General features: G+C 47.4%; 1 protein-coding gene across 1 annotated transcript in view; it reads left to right on the top strand.

Annotated features, from left to right (window-relative positions):
- The first annotated feature begins 219 nt into the window (after positions 1–219).
- ATRN (attractin) overlaps positions 220–27,209 on the top strand; it is a 960,574-nt gene continuing 933,584 nt past the window's right edge. The window contains exon 1 of the mRNA XM_086964304.1: positions 220–840. Coding sequence (XP_086820430.1) covers positions 575–840 — 266 coding nt within the window. The 5' untranslated portion in view covers positions 220–574. The remainder of the gene's footprint in view (positions 841–27,209) is intronic.

Raw genomic sequence — 27,209 nt, forward strand, 5'->3', positions numbered from 1 at the left:
TCGCTCCCTTCCTGATTATCTTAAGGTACCAGGCTCCTCCCGGTTTTGTTTCCCACACATTCATTACCACTCTTGCTGAGAAAACGAAAGCTGCACCGAGAAATACTTTTAGTCCCGCCCCCAATCTCTGACTCCTCCTTGAACCCGCCCCTCTCACAAATGAATCCTTGGCCCCGCCCCTTTCCAGGCACAGTAAGCTCCTCCTACACATGGTTCCGTCCTTTTGCCATTGCCCCGCTGCAGAACGTCTACATCTACACCCCCTGTGTACTAACCAGTAAAGACACGCCCCCGTCTGCAAGCCTCCGGCTCCTATTTGTGGTCTTTTTTGGGGACGTCAGTGAGAGCCCGTCGTGGAGTGACGTCAGCGTGCGGCCGACGTGCAGTGACGTCATCAGGCTCGGCCTGGCGGCGGCGGTGTTGCCGGTTTCATAATCTGGACTTTGAAGCTTCTGATGGAGTCGTAGGTGCCCGGGCCTACCGGAGCCGCCCCTCGTGCCCGCACCTGTCACCTCCGTGCCCACCCTCGCGTCCGGGGCGCCCATGTGAGGAGACTCAGTCCCCTTTCGCCGGCATGGAGCGCCTCCGGCGGCTCAGCGCCTCGGAGACCCCTGGGGGGCCCTGCTCGTTCCTGCTCTGCCTCCTGCTGGCTGTGGGGCCTGGTGCCCGGGCCGCGGCGGCGGGGGCAGCCGGGTCCAGCGCTGCTGTGCTCGGCGCCCTGCTGCCCAAGGAGTGCGACAAGCCCTGCGTGAACGGGGCCTGCAACCCGGCGAGCGGGCAGTGCCTGTGCCAGGCCGGCTGGGTCGGGGACCAGTGCCAGCACTGCGGGGGCCGCTTCAGGTGAGTGCCAGGCCAGCTCTACCCTCCATGACTATGGACGTGCCTTCCCAGTGTGTCCTGCCATTGATGGCAGTATTACCCTTCTACCTGTGTTTGGTTCTCTTTTGTAACATGCACACGCCACTTTTCTCTTGCCACAAACTGTTTTCTACCTCTTACATTGTGTTTGCTTTAGATACTTGCACAAATGCCACCATTGCCTACGTAACGTTTGTTCTTCTGTTGGAGTGTCTGCCATATATAGCAGTATTTTACCTCTATTTATACTTTGTACGCTTTTGTAACCTGCACATTTGTCACTTTTTCATCCTGTAATGCACCGTTTGCTACCTCCTTGTATTTGTTTGCTCACGATTGTCACTCTATTCTCCTGTATCTTAACGTTTGCTTTTGTAATATGTTCACTTGTCATTTTCTCCTCCTTTATCAGTTCTGTTCCTATTTTGAAGCGCTCTGACGCCTTCGGGTAAAGTCCACGCTATATAAAAAGGCATAAAATAAACAAGGCACTGTCAGAGGTTGTTGGGTTACATTTCATGGGTCTCAGAGGGCACCAAGTAACTAGGGCAAAGGGATAAGGAGACCTTCCCGGTGAAGGGGGCCTGCCTTTACCAGAGGAGCGGTACAACGAGGAAGCAGCCTAGTGCAAGGCCTCTGTCACAAAGGACAACCGCCCGGTGCTTAGGGGGTATGGTGAGACTGGCTCTTGTGCCAAGAGAACTGTGGCAGAGCGTTGATGAGTGTACCGAGTATGTAACAGAAGGGGCAAATACGTATGTGCCACTGTTCAGTGATGGATTTGTGTCAAGTGAGGGCATTTTGTTTCGTTATGAAGTTATATACTTGATGCACTTTTATACAGTTCAAATTGAATTATTTCCACCCAATATCACAGTTTTGCCTGCTGCACAGGTGATGTGATGATTAACCTCAGAGGTACTTTATTTAACCCTGCAGTGTTTTGGAATCAGTTGCCTTAGGCCCTTATTGTGTTTTGAGCTAAGGACTACAAGATTACTTAGATGTTTGTACAGTGGTTACACTAATCATCTGAGCTGTTTTGCATCTTGTAAATTATCTTACACGATGGCGAGTCATTCCGTCCTGCTTGGAGCAGGGATCACTTTCTTCCCATACTCTGTTTAGGTGTTACATGAAGGGCCACATAGGGCCACTTCAGAGTGTTGTTATATTGTAAGCATGTAAAAATGGTGTAAGATAAGAATCAAGGCGTTGAAATCCAATTAAAGGGTTTATTAGGTGAAGGGAAAGGCACAGAGCATCCAGGAAGGAGGAGAGCAGGATCAAACTGCCAAACAGGGAATCTGGAACATAGAACCAGAGAGGCTCACGCAGGAGCCAGGTTCTAGTTCCAACAAGGAAATAAATAAATAATCAGGAACATCACAGGAGGGAAATAATAGAATGCAACACATCTCCCTCCTATAAAACAAGCAGAGCTGTAAAGAGAAGGGAAATATTAGGACAGGAACCTAGAAGGTAAAACAACAGGTCTGGCATTGGTTTTGACTCTATGAGCCACAGACTGAGAATGTGGAACGTTGTTACTGTCATGATGAGTAGGACTCTGAGCAGAACATTTGTCATGAGGAAGTATCTGAACAGGACCAGGAGGAACAGGCTTACACTTGGCAACCTTTCTAACGTTCCAGGCTCTGCCATCTTGAGTAATGACAGAGTTTCTGAAAACTTTAACAATCTTAATGGGATTGCTGAACTTAGAGAGACCCTTGAGAGTGAACCCAGGTTTCTTGATCTTGACCCACTCACCCACAACAAAATCAGGAACTCTCACATTCATTTTGCGGTCAAACAAAGTTTTCATAGTGTTCTGCTTGGTTACAACACGATTGGCCACTTGCGAAATATCCAAGTGATCAACCTTAACATCTAGCTTCTTAACCCACCAAGGACAGATATCGGAACTCGGAGTTCTCCCTCTTAGAAGTTGGAAAGGACTGACCTCCGTGACAGCATGTGGGGTGATGCGATACATCCAGAGTCTTTCTCTTACCACATCCTTCCAAGACTCTCCCGAAGAACAAGCAAGCTCCACAGCATTTTTAAGGACACGATTGAACCTCTCAACCTGGCCATTTTCCCTAGGTTCATACAATGAGGTAGTGTGATGCTTGATGCCACAGGAGACAAGAAAATCCTCCATGTCTTGGGAGACAAGTTGGACGCCGTTATCAGTAACTAGGATCTCAGGAGAACCGTCTCTAGCGAAAACTTCCCTAAGGAAGGAAATAATAACTGAGGTGGTGGCACAGGAGACAAATTTGACTTCCGGCCATTTGGTGTGGTAGTCAACTAAAACCAAAGCAAAACAAGCACACTCAGGAAGGCGATGGAAAGGACCAGAGATGTCAAAAGCTAGTTTTTGCCAGGGATGATCAGGCCAAGGAACAGGACTTAGGGGGGCAGAGGACACCTTAAGCATCTTATCACTATTGACACAATCCAAACAGTCACGGACAGTTCTGTCTACCATCTTGTCAAGGCCTGGCCACCAAAAATTGGTCCTAATGAGACGTTTCATAGAGGACATCCCAATATGAGACCTATGGGCCAAAGAAAGAATCTTGTTGTACAAAGAAGCAGGAGGAATCATTTTCCCAGCCTTAAACAAAATCCTACCCACAGCCTCAATCTCAGACGAAACTTGACAAAAAGGGGCAAATTCAGGTAACACAGATTTATCCTTGGGCCAACCTTTTTCCAAACAGTCAAAAATAAATGAGAAAATAGGATCTTTCTCAACTTCCGACATCCAGTCAATCTCAGAGATACCCCTGAAATCACTAGAAACATAGTCATTGACCACAGAAACAATATCAATTTCACGATTATCTGGGTTGGAACCAACATCAGGGCAAGGCAACCTGGAGAGGAAATCCGCCGTGACATTACTCCTACCAGGAACATACAAAACCTCAAAATCATACTCCTGCAACTTCGAAGATAAGCGTGCAATGCGAGCAGTTGAGTTCCAACCTCCCCCAGGAGACAAAATTCCAACCAAGGGCTTGTGGTCAGTTTTAAGAATGAATCTGTTGCCCCAAACATAATTGCGAAAATGCTCCACAGCCCATGTGCAGGCTAACAACTCCCTTTCGATGATCGCATACCTCCTCTCAGTGAGAGATAGGGTCCTAGATGCAAAGGCAACACACCATTCTTCTTTGCCAGAAACCTGACCTAACACAGCTCCAAGGCCATAACAACTGGCATCCACAGTGATAATGCACTTCTTGTTAAGAGAAAAGGATCTCAAAGTGGGAGCATTGATGATATCCTCTTTGATAGAAGAAAAGGCAGATTCCTGTCTTTCAGACCACACAAAGTCTGAGGATTTCCTGGTAAGCTCCCTGAGGGGTTCCATTTTCGTGGCGAAATTGCGAATGAACTTACTATAGTACTCGCATAAGCCGGCAAAGGAAAGTAATTTCTCCTTGTTATCAGGAGAAGGGGCTTTTACAATGGCATCAACCAGGGAACGCTTGGGAACAACACCGTCGGCAGACAAGGTGTGACCCAAGTATTCGACACTCTTACAAAATAATTTACACTTGTTAAATTTGAGGGTAAGACCAGCATCACATAACTTGTTGCACACATTCTTAAGATGGAGACGATGATCATCCACATTCTTTGAAAAAATGAGGATATCATCCTGGAAACACTTTACGAAGGAGCTAACCTCTTTAAAAATATGGTGCATGGCCCTCTGAAACACCGAAGCGGCGGAGGCTAGGCCAAAAGGCATCCGCTTGAATTGAAAAAGACCAAACGGAGTGATAAAAGCGGTAAAATGCTTTGCATCATCAGTCAATTCGATTTGGTGATAAGCGGAACGCAAATCAAGGGTAGAAAAAATGCAAGCACCATCCAACAAACATACCATTTCGTTTATATTGGGGAGAGGGTGACAATCAGTGATTAAGTTGGCATTGAGAGCCCTCAGGTCCACACATAACCTGATACTTTTATCGGGTTTTTGAGCCAAAACGATGGGCGAAACCCATTCAGAGGACTCCACTTCCTCAATGACACCACCAAGGATCATGTCGTCCAATAAGATCTTGAGTTCAGCTCTTATACTGATGGGTACACCCCTCAACTTTTGTTTGACTGGGATGGCACCATTTTTAACTTTGATCCTATGGGAAAAACCTCTAAGTTTGCCAAGTTTCTCAGAAAAAACTTGAGGAAATAGCAAAGGGAGGTCTTTCTCGAGATCACAGACATCCATGGAAGGTTCAGAAGCAATCATACTATCATCAGACAGAAGAGTACTAGTAGTACAGGAATCAGTGTTGTCCAAAGGTGCAGCCTCACAAGTAATGGCAACTACAGAGATAGGGTCTTTGTTCCTGGGATTTAAGGTAATACCAAGTCTGAATTGATCCCTCCAGCCCAGAACATTCACACCTTTGATAGCAATGTACATTTTGATCCAAGCACTATTTCCCCTAAACTCCAGGGCCGGCGCTAGGCATGGGCAGTGTGGGCAGCTGCCCAGGGCCTCGCGCTCAGGGGGCCTCGCGCCCCTGTGAAAGGTCACACCTCCTCAGCCCACCGCAGGGCCCCCTGCCTCACCTGATTACATTACGGGTGGGGGAAGCGACAACCTGAATGGGGGACGGCACAATGGCTGGGCCAGCAATTAAGTTGGCCTCACAATGTCAGGGGCAGGGCAGCGCCTCGGTTAAGTACCGGCCATTATCGGCGCTGTTTGTGCATTTTGTATCTAGGCAACAGAAGGCCCCTTTGGTTGCAGCACAAGCCGGACACAGGTAAAAGGAGGTGGGTGATGGGAGGAGGGAGCAGCCTTCGAATCTTGTCTCTCATCTTCATTGAATACAGCTAAAGTTTGGTAATAATAATGCCTGTGACATACAGTGGTCGATACATTCTTCCTAGCTCGATAAATTAAAAGCAATTAATTCATTTATGCAGAAACACCATCTGACTCATACTGATCTGACACAGGGGGGCAGTATTACATACAAAACATAAAAATATTTACCGTTCTCGTTGCCATCTAAGCAAGGTACAGCTACCACTTTATTTTCTGTCCACTATTAAAGAACACCCCTTCAACTGAGGTTTTTTTTGTTGTTTTTTTTTGTACTCTGATGAGCTCTCAGCAGTGTCTTGGGAAGTGCCTTGTTACTGTTTGAAGGCCCATGGGAGGGGGCCCCCCTCCCAAGGCCTTCAAGCACTGGATGGAGCTGCAAGGTCATAGTGTGTGGGCCCCCTTCCCTGGGCCTCGTAGCCTTTGGTGTCTGTTTCAGAAAGCGCAGCAGGAGTGTAAGTTTTAAGTAGGACTCATTCATATATTGGTGATACATTTGGCAAGTCAGTGAAGGTGGCAATGTATGCCTCTATTGAGCCTGTCCTGGACTACAATATGGTTATCATCTTTGTCATGGCAGTGGGCACCCCAGCCATCGGTGGCCATTGGGCAGGAAGCAGAGACGTTAAAAAGTAAGTGAAGCAAAATCAGTTACCGTGGAAACCACGTTCATAAGTTACTAGTAGAACGCAACAGCACCTTGCCGTTTAAGTATAGTGGACCTTTTAAAAAAGTGCTCTACGCTTTAAATTTTGACCTGGGGCTCGCTTTAACATCCTTGGCTACCGTGCTCATTCTCCTCCCACAACAGTTTTCAGCTGTGCCAGAGGTTAATACCTAACTTTTTAGCATTATTATATGTATCTTTTGGTGACAAACATCCCCGTGATTCAAATAAGTGTTCAGTAATATCCAAATTGATCTTTAGTGCTTCAACATCAACCATATAGTTTTAGAATGTAAATATTTTATTTTTTACTAGATAGTTCGAACACCTTTCGTCCCAGGTCTGATACCTTGGAGAGAACTATGCATCTGGATGCTCTCCCATGATTGTGTTGTTTTAGAGCTGGAATTTTGTTGACACAGGCCAAATATACAATGAAGTGTCTCAGTTACATTTAGTGATCTTTGAATCGCTGGAACCGACCAGGGTAGTACTGTCTTCTTGACTCCACATGTTGTCATGTAAAAACACACCACTGTGACTGGGTTTGCCTATTATGGGTTATAAAAACAAGCATTGGCATAGCCAATAGGTCTCGCTTTTGGGACCTTCTAAGTATTTAGTTATGCAGCACAATATCTTTGGTGCAACCACATTAACTGTTGCATGGCTAAACACTTATAAGGTCCCAAAGGCGAGACCTATTGGCTATGCCAATGCTTGGTGTGGTTGTGTGTGTGTGGTTGTGTGTGTGTGTGTGTGTGGTTGTTTGTGTGGTTGTTTGTGTAGTTGTGTGTGTAGTTGTGTGTGTGGTTGTGTGTGTGGTTGTGTGTGTGTGGTTGTGTGTGGTTGTGTGTGGGCGTGTGTGGTTGTGTGTGGTTGTGTGGTTGTGTGTGTGTGGTTGTTTGATTGCAATATTTCCTTTTATCTGGATATTTGCTCACCTGTTTTCCATCCCCTCTACTTTTTGTCCATGTTACTGATATCCACATTAGTTAGCTTCAGTGATGCCAAATAAGATCAATAGTACTGTGATGTTACTTTCTGTGATGTCACTTCTTGTGACGCAATATTCAATTAGGGGGGCCTCACATCTTCTCTTTCGCCCGGGGCCTCAGAAGGCCTAGGACCGGCCCTGCTAAACTCAATAAGGACTTCTTTATAACCAACAATATTAATGTAGGATTCATCAAAGTTTTGTGCAACAATATCAGACTCACATAAGCTAGTTAGATCAACAAGGCTACCAAAAACTTCATTGCAATATAACTTGGTAATAATGGTCCAGGGAGAGCCTGAATCAGCCATAAGTTTGAGCTCCCTTCCTAAAATACTAACAATACAATCTGGAGAACTTAAAGTTTCTGCAGATTTAGTATCGGTCATATTGCGGATGGAAACAACAATACCATGTTCCAGGTCTTGGGATGATGATATACCTTGTGACACAGTAGAAATTTTGCCTTTAGAGGAAAAGGAAGACTCCTTTCTCGTACTAGTGTCTTTGCACATTTTTGAGAAATGACCAACACGTCCACACTTAGTGCATTCTTTTCCAATAGCAGGACAACGAGAATACGAAGCAATGTGGTTGGGATTACCACATCTAAAGCAATAATAATTTTTAGAATTAGATTGAGTTCTCGTATTAGCATTAGGCTTGCTATTGGAAGATGAGGAGGAAACAGTATTGACATTACCCTCATCAATGCTAGAAGAAGATTTGCTAACAGTACCAGAGGAGGCTTTACTTTCTAAAGTTTTCATCCAGCGCTCAGATTGTTCAAGTGCTTTGGAGGTACTGATAGTCACTTCTAAACTGGGATCACCCAGGATCCAAAGCTGTTCTTGAACTTTTTTACTTCTCACATGTACAATAATCTGGTCCCTGAGCATTTCGTCAGTCATTAACCCAAAATTGCAATGTAGTGACAAAGCCCGAAGAGCAGTGAGGAAGTCATCAAAACTTTCACTTTCTTCTTGAGCTCTAGTATAAAATTTATACCTGTTTAATGCAACACTAGTATTGGGTTTGAATCTATTTTCAATACGTAACAATGCTTCATCATAAACATTGTGATCACCTCCAGAACGCATAGGTGGAAGAGTTCTGAACACATTTTGACCCTCTGAACCTAAACAGTGGAGAAAAATATTTTTTTTCCTTTCAGCAGACATACGTTCACCATCAATTGCCTTTAAATAGGTAATAAACTCTTCTTTCCATCGTGACCACGGAATAGATGGTTCACCTTTAGTCTGTAGAAACTTGCTAGGAGGATCAAATTGCATGGTAAAATAGTATGGTTACACTAACTAAATGTAGTACTATATATTAAAGACTAATATAAGTAAGCCTTAAAAATAACACAAATAGCAGTAGTTTTCCACAGAAAAAAAAAAAAAATGTAAGATGTCAAAAATGAGAAAGTTTAAATGAAGTTGATGTCCAAAAAAAACGTGAAAAGTTGCTAAAAGTTAAGTAGAGCAAAAGTTTCACAGTCTAGTAAAATTTTGAAGACACGAGTCTTTCCTGAAGGTAGATCAAATACGAATACAATGCCAAAGTACCAACCAGTTTGTAGAGAAGTTGCTCACTGAGTGCGTTATCCGGTACAGAGAAGAACAGGATAGCTGCCGTATAGCTCAGAAACAAGGACAGCAGAAGCGTGTCAGGTATAAACGCTCCCAGCTGAAGCGTGTCAGGTATCAAACGCTCCCAGCTAAACGCTCCCAGCTTCCGCTAGCGCGGACTTCCTTTTGCACTTCACTGCGGGCAGGCGTCATGCAGGGCCGACGCTACGAGGCTCTGAACGCTGCTTTGTGACGTAGGGCAAGAAGAAAACAAGGCGCATCAGCGTTAAAAACAAGTTGACGCGTTGAGCGCGCTGCGTTGGCTGAAAGAATGCTGGTCGGTAGTTATGGCAACCAGAAGCGCGTGAAGCGCGTGACGTCGTTGACGAAATGGTGGCTATGGTAACGGCAGTGGCAGATCTCCGCAAATTAGAAGAAACGTAGAAAATCCATAAAATCCGAAGAGTACATACCAGGAAGCTGGCGATCGGACGCTTAAGTAGAAAACTTTTTAAACAGCAGTCCGAAATGTAGAAAACGAAGAGGTAGGCCGGTTCGTTTTTTTTGAAGAGGAATACTTCGCACCTGTGCCTTGTAATGCTGCAGAAATGTTCCTCAGGTTCTCCAATCGTCGCCAATTTGTAAGATAAGAATCAAGGCGTTGAAATCCAATTAAAGGGTTTATTAGGTGAAGGGAAAGGCACAGAGCATCCAGGAAGGAGGAGAGCAGGATCAAACTGCCAAACAGGGAATCTGGAACATAGAACCAGAGAGGCTCACGCAGGAGCCAGGTTCTAGTTCCAACAAGGAAATAAATAAATAATCAGGAACATCACAGGAGGGAAATAATAGAATGCAACAAATGGCCAACAGATATCCAGTAGTGAGCATCATTTGCAACAAAACCGAAGCCAATCCATTAGTAACCCTAGCGATAACTTAAAGAAGGCCTTCGGTAATCAGTTTATATACATGATATCTTGGTATTAGAGAAACCGTCAGATATGATAACCTTTCGTCTGAAGCTCTTCCTGAATCTAATTCCTTTGTGTGGATGGAGTCCTGTTTGTGCACAAGTTCAGCAGACAGCATCCTGTCGCTAGCTCTGTATAGTTGTGTTGGCCGGGAGGCATGCCAATTAGGTGCCGGAATGTTAGGAAAGTTGCTTAAGTCAAGCTTATCTATTTCTCTTCTGCTCGTTGCCATCTTCAATTAAATGCGTGTTTAAGCATTATCCCCACTGCAGTTGATGTTTAAGCTTACTAAATCATTGTTGCCAGTCCCTAATGGAGTGAGACAATCTGACGTTAGACGTGTATATATACATTGAGCATCAGAACATCGTGCTAAATCAGATGGATGTGTGCGTGTCTTTTTTTTAATTTTCATGGCAACGCACATTATCAATATTCGTGCCTGAGGTGTCAGGTGCCATGTAATGTAAGTAGCTTTTCTAAAGAAGACCTACTTCCTGAAGGGAGTCATGCCATGCGGACCATGGTGGGCCAGTTTTCCTTAAACAAATCTATTTTGACCCTCACACATCTCACGCTAGATAAAGCTGAAAGTACTGTGTGCACTGTTCTGTTTTTTAATCCTAACTTTTTGCCTGGCCTGGCTACAGGAGTACAATAATTTTTTAAGTCTCCAATAATATATATTTCAATTCTTTCTTTCTTCGTCCTTCCAAAAACAGGACAGAAAAGATACACATGGATAAAAATATCATATAAAATCAAACTTCTCAGCGAATACAAAGTCATTTTCTGTTTGAAAGAATACATCCGCAAACAAATGCAGTACTTTTTCTCGGAGATAAAGTAACAGTGCAAAACAATTGGGTTCAGAAGTAGCAGCAGATATTATCCATTAGTGCAAAAAAAACAACTGCAGCCATCAGTAGCAGCAAATATTATCCAAAAATATAATTTTATCTAGCTGGGTCTTCATCAGGGCAAAATATGGGTGTACCATCCATCATACAGTGATTAGTAACAATTCTTAGACCATGTAAAAATGCATGATTAACAAACCATAAAAATATTATTCACTAGGAATAATATTGTACTCTCAAAGTTAGCTAAGAGCACGGAGGAGAGTGCAGTTGACACAAGATTCATTGAACCATTGTTGTGATTGACATTGGGGAACTATATTATACCTAGTGTTGATATATGCATTCCAACCAACTTCAAAATGATTGCACTCCTGTAGCCATGCTATTCTATCTGATATGCATCTAATTGTGTTTTTTGTACTGAGTTCACATTGCGTGAGCACAGTATCTGTTTTCACCCCCAATAGTGCACCTTGTATTTTGTTTATAAAGTATTAACTATTATAGACCATATGCCTCACCTGGCAGGTAGGAAGTGTGAGGACATCATTAGCCGCCGATCGAATGTGAAATTATCGTCTTATATAAATCTGACAGAATAAATTGTTTGTTAAGCCATTTACTACCTCAGTTTTTGTGGAATACAGAGTTACTCTGTGAATTATTCTGTGCCCACGCAGGCACAGCAATATTTTGGTTTATGAGCCTACATTTCTCAAAGCACTGTTTGGTTTATGAGCATACATTTCTCCAAGCAGTGTCCTTAATCACCTTTGTTTTGGTTGTAGTTGCTTTTTAGGTTGAAGCCTACCAGACAGAACAGCTGTCTGGTTTGCTAAAGATATCCCGTGGGCACCTTATGCCACTCAACTCTACCCAATGCCACTTTCCTCTGCACCACTGCGCTCCACACCCTTCTAGTCTACTCTGCACCACTCCACTCTATGCCACTCCACTCTATGCCGCTCCACAACACTGTACTCTATGCCACTTTACTCTGTAACTTTCCACTTAACGCCACTTATAATCTACCACTCAATGCCCCTTCACTAAATTCTGAGACCTATCTGTGCTGCTGTACTCTACACCCTATACTCTGCACATTCTGCTGTATACTACTGCACTCTGTGCCACTGCAATCTACACTACGCCACTGCACTCTACGCGACTGACCACTACGCCTGACAAACATTAACTCAAAACCAGTGCACTCTACACCAATCTACACTTTGCTCTAAACCACTCTATTGCTCTACACCCCTGGGCTCTATACCGCTGCACCACTATAGTATACAGTGCACGTTGTGGCACTCTACTCTGCAACACTGCACTCTCCGCCACGCTATGAGGTTCAGAGAATTCTGAACCCGTTTCATAAAGGTCATGGTTTAGTTACGAATTTGATAGTAGCGAACCGTAACTAGTGAGTGCGGCAAGTACGAGTGTTTTCGCCATGTTAGATCGATGGATTCACTACGTATTTATGGATCTCGTTCCATTTTGTTTATTGCAGCCATTTTGTGGTTGCCCTCACATAGGTCGATGATTACGGCCGAACAAGTCTTTAGTACACGTTAGCTGACTTCTGATTGACCTGAGTGAACTGACCCCGTTGCCTGAAGCTGACCTTGTTAATCCAGTTCCTTGTCCGGTAGCTGAACAGTTCCGGAGTACACAAAGTTCTGCGCCAGGATAAGGTGGGACGCAGCCTTGCTAGATCTGGCAGTGCTTTCCTACCCAGATCTTGTAACTTTGGGAGTACAGGGGTACTTGGGAAAGGTTGGTAATGTTTCTTAAAACCTGTTTTCAGCGAGAGATAGCTTAGACAGGTTTTCAAACCCCCAAAGGTGCGCCCGTATAGCGCAGAGCTGACCACTTTCATATTCTAAATTTGTAATACCGGACTAACTGGTTTGGTCAGGGAAGCATTACATTCTGTGTATAGCCCCTGAAAGTTGCCAGTGTTTTAGTGAAGCAGTGTCATCTCATATCTTTTTGCAGGATAACCCCATGGTACGTGAATACGTTAACTTGTTCTAGTGGTCTCTTATCTTAAAAATATGCTTCCTTTAAAAGATCTGTTGATTAAAAGTCATACATTTTGTTTTCACCATATTGATTTTTAGGCCCATAGGGAGCAAAACTTTTCAAAGAGTTATGGCTCACTGTAGTCCACTGGAGGTTTTAGAAATTATCAATGTATCATCGGCGAACATTAAAATTGGAATTGCAGGACCTGCAAGGACTGGGGCGTCTGTAGGAACGATGATAAAAACTCAGTAATCCCGTCGATAAAAATGGAAAATAGGGTAAGGGCCAGTTCACATCCTGGCACACCCCCTTTGCTAAGGGAAAAGGACTGTTGACATTTCCCTGCCTACCCCAGTGTATTTGGGCACAGTTGTCTTCGTGAAGGTGCGCTATTAGGGAGAGCAGTCCAGGAGGTATCCCTAAAGCCTGCAAACCAACTCAAAGCTTGCTACGTGAGGCCAGGTCAAAAGCAGACCAAGGCAGTATATATGCTACCCTTGCCTAGGTCAATCGTGCTAATGTGATTTCGAAAGCCCGCCTGAAGTGGGGTGAGAATTTCCTGGTCCTCTATCCAGTCTTGGACCTTATCTTGCACCAATCGAACTGCCGTCTTCTGGATAGAATCGATTAGGCTGATAGGCCTATTATTCCCTTAGAGGGACTTGTCACCCTTTTTAGGTCTCTCCTTCGCAGCGAGCAAGCTCTGCATATGAGTCCATTAGCCGTCGTTCTGCTCTTTTTCGAAGCACAAACTTGTTCTTGTGGCGGCATCCACCTTGCAGGACCGCTCCACAAGCACGAGTATGTGCTTTGAAAAAGAGCAGACTGCACTACCAAGCGCGTGCAGCACATTAAAAAAAAAAAACTATTCGCGTGAGGCGCGCACACTTGTTTTAGGTGTGATCCCACAGCAAAGCGAGTCCAGCCGAGGTGCTACTCAGCCACCCCACAGAAAGCTAGCCCGGCAAAGTGCTGTACAGCCACAGCAAAGCTAGCCCTGCAGAGGTACTGCACAGCCACCCCAAAGCATAGCTAGTCGTGTCGAGGCTCTACACAACTTGGCTAGCTCTGCCATGGTGCTGCACATCCACCATGCAGTAAAGCTAGTCCTGTCGAGGCGCTACACAACTACGCTAGTTCTGCCAAGGTGCTGCACAGCCACCGCGCAGCAAAGCTAGTCCTGGATGCAAAGCTAGTGCTGGCGATGTGCTTCACGAATCACAGCTAACACACATAAAAGCTAGTCCTCCTGAAGCGTTGTCAGTGTCCTGCTCCATGTGTGCAGGCTGGTGTTACTGCTACCAGGAAAGACAGTTCTCTTCCTGCTCTTGGGCACAGGGCACACTCTCTGCATTTGGAACACAACCCCTGCCCCCTGCTGCTGGGCCACAGGAAAGGCTCCTTATTTTTGTCCGTGCCTCACCTGTCTTTGCCTCGGTTCCTGCCCCTGTTTCTGGCCGTGACTTTAGTATATGCCTAGAGTAGCTTTGCACCGAGTCACCCGGGTGTCCACAGGCCAGAGGCGACCCTGCTCTCCACAGGCCAGTGGCACAGATCGTGTGCATACATCCAGTGACTGCCGGGAAGTACAGGTCGAGGCACCCCCCACTGTACCAGTAATCTGCAAAGTACACAAGTCCGGCGAAGCACTAGGACTGTGTATTGGGTGTAAGCAGGACTGCCTCCTACTGGCCTAACTCGAGGCCGATGGGGCCAGCGTCGGGACTCACACAGTGTCCACAGAGAATGGAGGGCGGGTGGACGTGGGAGCTCGCCACCCGGTTACTGATGGGGATTCTCCTGCTTATTGCCATGTGCTGGTGCTGGGCATTGCATGTAAGTGCAGAGGTGAGTGTGGTATTATCATTTTATTTTGATTTGCGTTTTGTATGACAAGCGAGGCTTCAAAGCGCTTTTTAGGCAATTGAGTAAACAGCTATTCTTTTTTTTTTTTTTTTTATCCTGGTTGGTAGAATCGGCATTTTATTGGGTGTCTTTGTGGGCCGTATTATGATGTACGTGAGATGCGTCACGCATGGCATGAAGCACAGCAGTTCGAGAGGGGCAGAAACACGTTTCCACAGTGCTTCAAATACAATAGTACTCGTACAGTGGGACAGTCTAGAAATATTGCATGCACACCTAGTACCTGGCCCAGCCCCGCCTACAGTCCGGCCTCATTAGATACTGAGTTCCATTTTAGTATCTTAAACTATATAATAAACATTTTAGTATCTTTAAACATATATGAATGGCGTTTCGACAGTGCATAACCTGAAGAGAATCACTTCTGGTTGTTCCCAACTTTGGCAGTGAAGAAACATCAGGCACTACGCTGTAGCGTGGTTTGCCCAGGATCACACAATTTGGCTAAGCGGGGACTCTGGGATTTGAGCCTAGGTTTTCACTTGGCATTATTCAGCCACACAAGGTGTCTGCACTGTCTCTGCTTTTGCAGAAAAATACATTGCTTCATGTATTAATGAACTGTGGTCAATAAAACTTGAATGTTGGATATAGGAACTACATGCTAACCAACCTGATACTACAGAAGGCGTCTGTCCAGATAGTAGATAAACCCTATGTAATCCAATGGACTGGTTTCAATCCTTCTTAACCGACCGTCGACAGGTGATCTGGGCTCCTCCGTTCTCCGCGGAAATGCCTTCGCTAGAGGTGGGGGTGCCTCAAGGATCCATCCTGAGCCCCACCATTTTTAACATTTATGTGGCCCCTTTGGCGAAGGTCGCGGAGGCATTTGGAGCCCGGGTCATTTCATACGCTGACGACACCCAGCTCCTGTTCACCTGTAGGAAGGGAGAGGTTTTTAATGGCGACAGAATCAGAGACTGCCTAAGTGCTGTTTTTGCATGGTTTCAGCACCAGAACCTGAAGTGTAACTCGGATAAGTCCGAGTTGCTCTTTTTTGGCTGTGCTGAAGACCCTGGCTGGAAATCGTGGTGGCCTTCCGACATGTTCCCCCCTGAGAAACCAGTTGCCCAAGTAAAAAATCTGGGTGTGGTATTCGACGACAGTCTTTCCTTTCGTCCCCACATCACGGGCCTGGCGGGAAAATGTTTTGGTATCCTGAGGATGGTGAGGAAATTTCTCCCACTGCTTTCCCTTCAATATCGCAAGAACATTGTGCAAGCACTCGTGGGTTCGCGTTTAGATTACGCTAACGCACTCTTCGCTGGTCTGCCTAAATATCTGGTATCCAGATTGCAAGTGGTCCAAAACTCGGCGGCCAGAGCCATCTTTGGCCTTCCACGGAGAGCCAGTGCCTCTCTACTGCGTGGAAAACTGCATTGGCTGTCTATTCCCAGCAGAATTAGTTTCAAAGTCCTTACGTTGGCGTTTAAAGCCCTCCACTGCATCGGCCCAGCTTACCTCAGGAAGCGGATTGTTCGCTACGTTCCTCGGAGGAGTTTAAGATCTGCTGACCTGGCTAAAGTGGAGATACCAGTGATCAAACGCGTGCGGATGGGAGGCCGGTCTTTCCAGTTTATGGCGGCCAGGTTGTGGAATGAGCTCCCTCTATCACTCCGCAAGGCTAATAATCTTCTGGCCTTTAGAAAGGAGCTCAAGACGCTCCTATTCTCCACCTAACCAGTGGGCCTACAGTGTTTCTGCCGCTGGGTTTTTTCTTGGTTGTGTTCAGGACTCTCTGCCAAAGCGCCGGGACACCCGTTCTGGGTAGCCGTGCGCTCAAGAAATACAGTTCTAACATAACATAACATAACATAACAATCACAGAAGAGCAGGAAAACTAATTTTTATGTTTGTGTGACTGGCATTCATTGACTTAACAAACAACACTTCTTTATGCCACCATGCATAGTAAAATAAATCCACAGATATGCTTCCAATAGGACTCAGTGTTACCAAGGACGCAATGCTTTACTTTTAATCATTGTTGTTTTCAAACAGGAGTTCAATTGCAGGCACTGAAGAGACTATCAAGAGTCGCAAAGACTTCAGATCTCTTCCCCCGCTAAGCCCCCTAATATAGAGGTTGTAAACACTGATATTCCCAAGGGGTCCCCCCCAAAATCCGAATGGCGAGAATATCATTAGACTGGGTTGGAAGCTCCCGTATTTTGTTACAGACAACCTGTCTAACCAAGATTATGAGCCACTCGGATGGACAACCCCACCCCCCTGATGGCTGGAATGTAATAATTTAGATACCCTGGATGATAAAAGGGGTCTACTATCCATTTTTCTTGGAAAAGGCAAATGTCGTGGTGCTCCATAAAAGATTGCCACTCTGGGGAGGCACCCCTAAACCCTAAGTCGGCTATATTGCAAGATATTACATCCAATGTTGGAGTCATATGATAATACTCAGCATACTCATTCCCCTTGGAGGTCGTAGATCCCTTGATGTTTGGCCCTCCCACTACACTGGGAAGGGTTAGGGATTTTGTGGCTGGTACTGGAGAAGGTAAAGCTGATTCAGCTATGATGACACTCTCACCGACGGGTGTCCTGTGATCTTCACAAAGGACCCCCGGTAGTCATCTACCCCGTCGCACCATAAACTGTCTCCAGGTGTTCCTGCAGGAGTAGATTATTCACAGGCTGTGACCCTGCAAGGATGTCATCCAGGTGCCTCAGAGAGAGAATGCCCTGGGGCGGACTTTCCTTTTAAGTAAACACGTCCAGAGGGTGTCCCGAAATGTCACCAATCCGATGTAACAACTGGTGATAATCCTGCTGAACCAATCTGTTCAATCTATCCCAGGTCTCTTCCACTGCTCTCCAGGCTGTCAAAAGCTGCTCTCATTGGTCCCTTTAACGCAGGGGTGTCCCGCTGAATGACAATCAGCCGACACTCCTCCTTCAATAGCTGAGCATCTAGGTGCTGTCTCGTGCCACTAATGAATGCGTGAGAGGCACTCCCCCGCAGCACTGCTTTCAGTGTGCCCACTCTACCCTCTGCGTGCCATTGAGGACCAATTGGCGTCAAAATAACTGTCCGTCAATGTTCTAAGCTCCCCGCAAGTGCCTCTGGGCATACACACCACAGGGGCACCAAGAGTCTGTTGCCACCCGTCCCCCTCACCAGTAGCAGTTCCGTATAGTCCGAGAGGAAGCTACCCATTATCTGCATTTGCATTATTCCACGGCGTCTATTAAGGTGACTATACGTATTGTGTTGGGACATGACCTGTACATTCCTTAATGCCAAGGTGTGTTATGCGCCAGTCATCTAGGCAGCCCATCCAGCCATCACCTCATTCAGTGCAGCTACCATATTAGGCTTTGTGCCCTATTTTTGGGGATTCAGAAAAGGGGGTGGTGATGGACAGAGTATCTGAATTAAACAGAACACTCATACCCAGTCAACAGATCAGGGCTTGATCCATCACCGTTTTTTAGCTCACTGCACCATCCCAGCTCAGAACCTGGCTACATGCAAATTAGTCTGTCCCTGGCCCAGTGCATCATGGGAACAGGGCAGACCAAACTACCGAGCCAATTCTTATACTGGGAAGGAAACAAGCTTCCGGGGACCGGTTTCTGGCATTTCAGCCGTCTTCGGCCCGGCTTGCTTGAATCCTGATGGTGCAGTGAGCAAGGGACTCACATCTGAGCATACCCTTCCACGCTTATGGTGGACAAAACGATTCAGAAAAGGGGGTGGTGATGAACAGAGTATTTGAATTAAGCAGAACACTCCTACCCAGTCAACTCCTCCATCACCGTTTTTTAGCTCACTGCACCATCCCAGCTCAGAACCTGGCTACATGCAGATTAGTCTGTCCCTGGCCCAGTGCATCATGGGAACAGGGCAGACCAAACTACCAAGCCAATTCTTTTACTGGAAAGGAAACCAGCTTCCGGGGACCGGTTTCTGGCATTACAGCCGTCTTCGGCCCGGCTTGCTTGAATCCTGATGGTGCAGTGAGCAAGGGACTCACGTCTGAGCATACCCTTCCACGCTATTTTTGGGGATGACAATCCCAGCCACAATCCAACACACCGTTGTAATCCCCAGCCCACAGTAGTTGGCTTCCAAGGTAAGGGAGGAGCACTTGCTCCAGGTCTAGATAGAATGCCCCATTATCCGAGTTGGGTGCATACACAGTCAGCAGACACACTTCACGTCCGTCTAGCAGGCCACACACTAGAAGATACCTACCCTCGATATCAGCCTGAAAACATCGCATCCGGAAAGGGACGTGCAACCCCTGTGGAGATTTCAAGAGCGGTCATGATATGAAGCAGAGTAAAACTGCCCACCTCCATTTATGCTGCACTTACTGGGCTCTACTCAAATAGGTACGTTTATTGCAGCAAGGCAATCTGTATACCTGCCGCCAAAGGTAAGCGCTAATCCTGTACCGGTGATTAATCTTAAAGGTATCCAGACGAGTAAGTTCACCTTGCAGAAACACAAGTGCGTGTTTTTTGTTTTTGGAATCTGATTATGTAAAATGATAACAATTCGTACATTCAGTGATACATACTGCATAGACACAAACACTGAGGCACTTGAGGAGTTGAGCATGGTACGCTTTACAATTGCTTCGTTACATAGCAAGGCAGCATGATGAAGATGTTAACCACTTATCAGATGAGTAGAACAAAGCAGGATGTACTTGCTGGCCCACCAATGGGGCAAACAGTAGGTACTACAGAGAGATAGATTCACAATTCTTATGACTTTTTTTTTATTTTTTATTTTTTATTAAATTTGTACTTTATTGCACCTTCGATGTAAGCACACAGCACTTATCGCCTACAACCCGGAGGCCGGCGGCAACAGTAAATGGCATCAAGCACAGTGGTCAGTAGCATCAAACACAGCCTTAGTGCCAGCATCCCGGAGGCCTGGCGGCGCAGACAGAAAAAGCGTTCTACATGAATAGCTTCACCGTGTAGCAAGAATGGAGTGGATAATCCGGGCATCGGCGCCCATGACCACGGAATGATGTGCAAACACAATGCAGCTAGTGTGACTGTGCAGAAGAAGTCCCGAAACCATTTAAACAAGGTACCTAAAGAAAAGAGCAATAAACCCACATCCTGACAAACCCCCTACCCCCCCAACAACCAGCCTACCCGTACCTGTGTCCACCCACCCACCTACTATATCTGCTGAGTCTGAACGTTAACAATGCACCTATAGCCAAGGACTCATAGGCCCAAGGGTGCAAGGGACCCCACTAAGGCAGCCACCGAGTACCACCCTCCCTGTGTAACCTCCCCGGGGACTCTCACCCCCCACATCACAGCTAACCGCAACAATTAACCAGGCGACCACCTCACAAAAAAGAACAGTCAAACGTGTAGCATGTCAATCTCTGACGCCTCCACCCCTCCCTCCTGTATCTCATCCAGCTCCTACCCCTCAGGCTCCGACTCACCGCCCCCTTTGGCACACTGATATTCCCTATATAGCCCCCAGAAATTCTTAGGGCGACTCTTCGGCGGAAGCAGTTCATTATACACCTCCGACTGTGTACAGCAATACAGTAAATCCGTCTCCCAGCGCCTCTTAGTAGGAATTGGTCCTCTCATCCAGCACAACGCAACCAGGCGCTTGGCAGTCAGCAGCGCAATATCCGCCAAGCGCCGCACTGCCACCGGCAGTGGTTTGGAAAAGCCCAGCAGCGCCAGTGCCGGGCACGGCAGGACCTCCGTCCCCAACATCACACTAAGTTCCGAGAATACCCCCTGCCAAAATGTATGAATACTAGGGCAAGTCCAGGACATGTGTAAGAAATCAGCTGAGGGAAAGTTGCACCGCTCGCACTCCGCCGACTCCCGCAATCCGTACCTGTGCAATCTTTCCGGTGTGTAATAGACCCGCTGCAGATACTTAAAATGTATCAAACGATGTCTGCTATTAAGTGAAATCTTTCTAGTGTTCGTGCAACAGTAGTGCCACATCTCATCCGAGATCGTCAACTGGAGATCACACTGCCAAGCCAATCTGGCCTTGGAGAGCGGGTACTGCTTGTGCCGGTCCCCCAATTTCTTAAGATTCGTAACCAACTTACTGGACGATGGGTTCTTGATAACATATGTAAGCTCCGGCACCTCCTGCGGCTCCGACATTTCCGGGCCCAGCAACACCTGCAGCGCCCTACGGACCCGATGATATTGGAAACTGTGCAACAGCGTCTTCCCAGGATGGGATTGCAGGACCTGATGCAACGTCTTTACCGTGCCGTTCATGAAGAAATCCCCCATCTTTTCTATGCCCAAGTCCCGTAACGCCTTAAGCACCCCCTTCTCTGTCAGTGGGGCCAACCACACCGCCCATTCCACACGCATGAAGGGCGAATACAGCAACTCGCTATCCCGGGAGCGGACCAGCTCATGCCAAGCGTGGTTCGTGGTTGCAATGGAGTCCAAATTTCCAACCCTACGGTCAACAGGGCAGCATATTGTGGCTGGGAGCGGGGTGGGATCAGCGAAGAGGCGCTCAAGTTTCACGTGCGGGATGCCAGGGTCCCCGTGGATCCATGTGTGTAGATGGGCCACCTGCGCTATTCTGTAGTACCGCTCCAGATCTGGAGCCCCCAGGCCCCCTCGTTCATAGGGGAGCATTAAAGTCTGCCATTGAACCCTCGGTTGTTTGCCCCCCCCCCCCCCCCACGCAAGCCTGATGAGCGTCTGCGTGAGCTGCCGGAAAAAAGCCTTTGAAAGCACCACGGGGATATTGGCAAAGAGAAAGAGGAACCTGGGGAGGACCACCATCTTCATTATCGCTATTCTGCCAATCAGGGACAGCGGAAGCCTGCACCACACCTCCACATCATCCACCAGTCTAGAGTACGCAACACCATAGTTCTCGCGCACCAGTATCTCAGGATCAGTGTGGACACGGATCCCCAAGTAGCGGATAGAATCCGTGGTCCACTGCAGCGGGTACTCCGAGTCAAACAGGAGGGTCACTGGGGTCAGAGGCAACGCCACAGACTTGTTCCAATTGACCCGCAATCCAGACAGGGCTCCAAACCTCACCACTTCCCGCAAGACAGACGCCAAATTCTCCTCTGGTTCACGAACATATAACAGGGTATCGTCAGCGTACGTCGATATGCCAATCTGATAGGTAGGGAAGTTGATCCCTTCAAACCCATGGTATTCCCTAATAGCGCACGCCAGCGGTTCCGCCACTAAAGCATACAGAAGCGGGGAGAGGGGGCAACCCTGTCGGGTGCCCCTGCTGATCTCAATCAGGGCAGTGACCGAGTTCCCTATCTTCAATCGCGCAGTCGGCTTATAGTACAAGGCCCCTAGCATCTGTAAAAAAGGTTCGTCCAGCCCATACTTACGCAGAACCCTGAGCATAAACGGCCACTCCACTGAATCAAAGGCTTTTTCCATGTCCAGGAAGATAGCAACAGCTTTATTCTCTTGCCGGACATGTTGAATGGTGCCTAGCACCGTGCGGATGTTATACGTCAAGTTCTGAGCGGGGACAAACCCAGCCTGCTCCGGAGCAACCAAATCTGGGACAAGTAGAGCCAGACGCGCAGCCAGAACTTTTGCGTATAGTTTGACGTCTACGTTAATCAGGGAGAGCGGCCTATACGAGCCACACTCGTTGGGGGGTTTCCCCGGCTTCGGGATGGTAATGAGAAGTGCCTCCCTCATAGATTTCGGCATACCACCCTGTTGGCAAATGTCATCAAAAAGCAGCATCAAGTGTGGTATAAGTTTGTCTTGGAAAGCCTTATAGAAGGCCACCGTAAGCCCATCAGCCCCCGAATCGCAGCCTGACTTCATTCCCTCCAGCGCCTCCGAAATCTCCTCTTTCTGAAACGGTGCCGTAAGAAATTCTCTCTGCCAATTGGCCAGGAAGGGCATCTGGATATAGCTCATGTAGTCGTCTATTTCCTCCTCTAGGTGACCTGACCGTGATTTGTACAGTTCGGTATAATAAGCATGAAATTCCGCCAGTACATCCCTTTCCTCCGTAACCACCTCACCACTAGACGTTAGTAACTCCTCAATCACCAATGGCGGTCTGCTATTACGCATCAGTTTAGCCAACAGGGAGCCAGGGCGGTCCAGTTCCCCGTTGGTGCGTGCCGTACTTCCCCATATGTTGTATCTCCCTATCCGCCTCATCGTGGAATTCCGCCAGCAGGGATTTAAGCCTCTCATTCGTGTCAGTGTCCTCTGCACCCCCCGTTTGTCGCTCCAGATCAGACAGCTGTGTTTCCAAGTATTTCAATCGCTGCCTGATAGCTTTGAGCACCCCTGAGTGTTTGGCCATCGTCATCCCACGTATGTATGAATGAATGAAATGGCATTTGTAATGCGCAACTATGCCCAATGGGCGTCAAGGCGCCTAACTCAAATAACTAGCTGTCAGCAATCAGAATCAGAGCTTACTGGTATGCTTTAATGAAAAGCCAGGTTTTCAATGACTTTCTAAAAAGGTCAAGAGAAGGCAGTGACTTGATCTCAAGGGGAAGTGTATTCCACATCTGGGGTGCCAGAATGGAAAAGGCTTTACTCCCCCCAACTAACTTTCTTGGCACGAGGGATTACCAGTTGATTAAGCTCACTGGAGCGTAAGCATCTGTTCGGGACATACCTAGTAAGTAGGGATCCAAGGGCATCAGCCGGACCTGCAGTTAGGGCCCTGTATGTAAGACAGAGAAGTTTGAACATGATCCTTGAGGGAATAGGCAGCCAATGGAGATTCTTCCTCGCCAAGGTCATAGATGACAGCCACGGCAGGGCAAGGGCAAAACGCGCTGCCGCATTTTGTATGACCTGCAGGCGCTGCAGAAGGCCCTTGTTGGCCCCGGCATAAAGAGAATTACAGTTATCGAGCCTTGAGCCAACAAGAGCGATCACAACCTGCTTCCGTGCCTGTGGGGAAAGATAGTGGACGATCCTTTTCAAAGTCCTGATGACGCCCCAACAGGTGGCCACCGTTCTATTGACCTGAAGCTCCATAGAAAGCTGGGTGTCAAAAATGACACCAAGGTTCCTGGCAGATTGTGCGGGTGTGGGGCAGATACCTAAAGATGGAGGCCACCACTCACCTGACCACATGCCCTGGTCTTTGCCAAAGACCAGGACCTCTGTCTTGTCCCCGTTCAACTTTAGGGAGTTGGAAATCATCCACTCTGCAACAAGTTGCATGCAGGACCTAAAGTTTGACGCGGCTACATTCACAGAGTGGGTGAGGGATACCATAATCAGCGTGTCGTCGGCATACGACACTACCTCCATCCCCTGCGATCTTACTAGTCTTGCAAGGGGGGCCACGTAGACGTTAAATAGGGTCGGACTCAATGCCGACCCCTGTGGCACCCCGCATTGCAAAGACTTGGCAGGGGAGAGGTACTCTCCTAGCATGACACGCTGCTCTCGTTGATGTAAGAAGGAGCTCAGGAGACTGAGGGCCGGTCCTTCAACCCCTGCCTCCCTTAACCTAGATGTTAAAGTAAGGGGAGACAGGGTGTCGAATGCTGCTGTAAGGTCCAGCAGTACCAGCACGGTGGTTTGACCCAGATCAACTTTCCTGCGGATGTTATCCATGACTTTAGTCAAAGCAGACTCCGTGCTATTCAGCTTTCTAAAACCATGTTGGGACCCATCCAAGAAACCTGAGGCATCGAGGAAGTTAGAAAGATGCGAGTTCAGATGAGTCTCCAACATCTTAGCAGGGGCCGGCAGAAGGGATATGGGTCTGAAGTTCTTCAGTATGCCGGGGTCTAAGGTGGACTTTTTCAGAAGAGGCTTTACAATAGCTTTCTTCCAAACTAGTGGAAAAGTACCTTGTTCCATGGCTCCATTCATTACTTCCAGCAGCGGAGGAAGAATGATATCCCTACAGTCCTTTAGTAATTTCAAAGGAACTGGGTCCAGTGGGGAAGATGATTTAGTTTTGTCCAAGAGGAGATTGAGTCCCTTCAAAGAGAGAGCAGGGAAATGGTTTAGGAACTGGGGGGCATCTGTATTACAAGATTCCAGCAGTTTAATTCGCGAGAAGTCCTCATCACTCAGAGAGTTCCTCTGTGATTGTAGAGCTATATAGATATCATCTATTTTTTTTTATAGAAGAAGTCTGATATGTTATTACATAGCTCCTGTGAGACAACCACAGGGTCTGGTACCTGGAGAGAGCACAGCGAGTCCACAATTTTAAAGAGCTCTTTAGAAGATGTTAAAGAACAGGTTAAGTTGGTAAAGTAATCCTGTTTTTCCTTAATCACTCTATTTTTGTATTCTCGTAACAGGCTCTTGTAAACTTCTCGATCTTTGGGATCCCAGGATTTGCGCCATCCTCGTTCCTTCTGTCTGCATTTTTGTCTAAGAAGCCTCAAATCACTTGTGAACCAGGGGGCAGTTGGCTTCTGTCGAGCTACAGATTTCAGAGAGGGGGGGGGCTAGTTCATCTGCGGCTCTGGTGATGACATCAGTGAGTTCTTGAGCCGCCTCATCCACCACCCTCTGGGATGTGAAGTTAATATTATGGATGAAGGGAGCCAGAGCCTCATTTGTAAAATTTCTGAAACTCCTTTTGTAGCATTTTTTGCCTGAGCCCAAATCAGCATCAGGGCAAGGGATATCTAAGGACAGTGGGACTGCTAGATGGTCAGACCAAGTTATCGGTACCGGCATGCCGACAGTTAATCTAGGGTCGTTAGAAAAAATCCCATCAAGGGATGTACACCTTGAACGCATCCCAAAGAACCTGGACACTATCCACCGACCCCACATTAGTCGTGAAGTAAGTGTCTATATCCTCAGCCAATTCCCCTCTGAAAGCCTCATCCAGGAGTGAATATGGGGGGAACCTCCAAGTGAACGGGGGAATCCTTCTAGCCGGTGCCTCGAGCAGCAAAAGCAGTGGTGAATGGTCAGATAACGTGCGGGGCAATACTGCACATCCCTTCACTGAATTAAGGAGGGAGTGGGGGGCAAACCAATAATCAATTCTCGTGTGTATATTATGATAGGCTGAGTAATGAGTGAAACCGCCCTTCCCCGGGTGTCTATGACGCCACACATCCAACAAATCAAGCTTCACCAATTCCGCCTGCATGAGTAATGCCGAGGCCGCCGGGCTTTTGGAAGCGCCAGCCGACCTGTCCAGCTCTGGGTTCAGCACAAAATTGAAATCGCCCCCCCCACAGCAACCTGGAACCCTCATACTGTCTGCATAGGTCCGCTAGCGAGGTATAAAAGGAAGCGGTGTCGTAATTGGGGCCATACACATTCACAACCAACAAGTCGTGGCCTTTCCCCACACAACGGGCAACGGTATATCGACCCTCCGGGTCCACAACAATCTTCTGTAGTTTCAATTGCGATTTGGGATTAGCCCATGTAAGCACACCCCTTGCATGTGTAGTAAACCCTGCTGCAACACAATCGCCCCCACGACCCCTGGTCAACAGCATAGGACTAGATAGAGGCAAGTGGGTCTCCTGGAGCAGTGCAAGGTCAACCTGGTGGCGCTGTAAGTATGCCAGTACCTTCCGGAGTTTACGGAAATCATTCAGCCCCCTCACATTCCAAGTTAGCATTCTGATAGAGTTGGGGCCACTCTCCGGCCCTAAAACCTCAACGTCCACCATTGCAGAGTAGTGAGTGAATCAACTTCGCACAGGCGGCACAGCAGACACAGTCCTGTAGTAGGCCGAACAAAACCCTCCCCCCCCCCCAACAGTCCCCAATTGGCGTATGCAACATGGTCAACAAAAGAAGAATAGAACAACCACTCACCCACCCACAGCAGACCAACCCCAACCCGGTCAGACAGGTCCCACCCCCCCCCCCCCCCCCCCCATCCCCCCCGAAACCACCAACTTACTCTACAGACCCAAGGGGCCCTCAAAAGAGCCAAAGGCCGAACGCGCAGGGGCAGAGGTTCCCAGCCAAACAACAGTACGATTGGGTCTAGGACCTTAAACCTCAGCTACTCCAACACCCCGCCCCCCACCAGCATTCGGCGCCCTCACCAGCTCAAATCCTCACCATCAAAGAACGAAACTCCCGCGCGCGGGAGGGCCCTCCCCAGAGCAACCGGTAGAACGCAGAGCGTGCAGCCACCAAACCCCCAGTACACTCTTATTAGTTCAGTGAGTAACTAGAAAGATCTCACCCCATAATTGTGACACAGTAGGCTCACAGCGTCTGTACAAGAGTCAAAAATTCGGTAGGGCACAGTCGACCCAGAAAGTAGACCATACACTCGGTTACCCCTGGCCGTCCATGTTAGATGCAGCATCAGCGTCCTCTCGTTGACTCCTCGGACTGTTGCGTTGGTCCTTAGCCCACTCCTTCAGGGATTTTTTCAGTTCCGCAGGGTCGGTGAAGAAGTGTGAATGCCCCTGCCTGTTAATTCGGAGTCTCGCAGGGTACATCATGGCATAGTCCAGCCCAAG

Source organism: Lissotriton vulgaris, chromosome 3_2 (assembly GCF_964263255.1).
Source record: "Lissotriton vulgaris chromosome 3_2, aLisVul1.2, whole genome shotgun sequence".
Taxonomy (NCBI): domain Eukaryota; kingdom Metazoa; phylum Chordata; class Amphibia; order Caudata; family Salamandridae; genus Lissotriton; species Lissotriton vulgaris.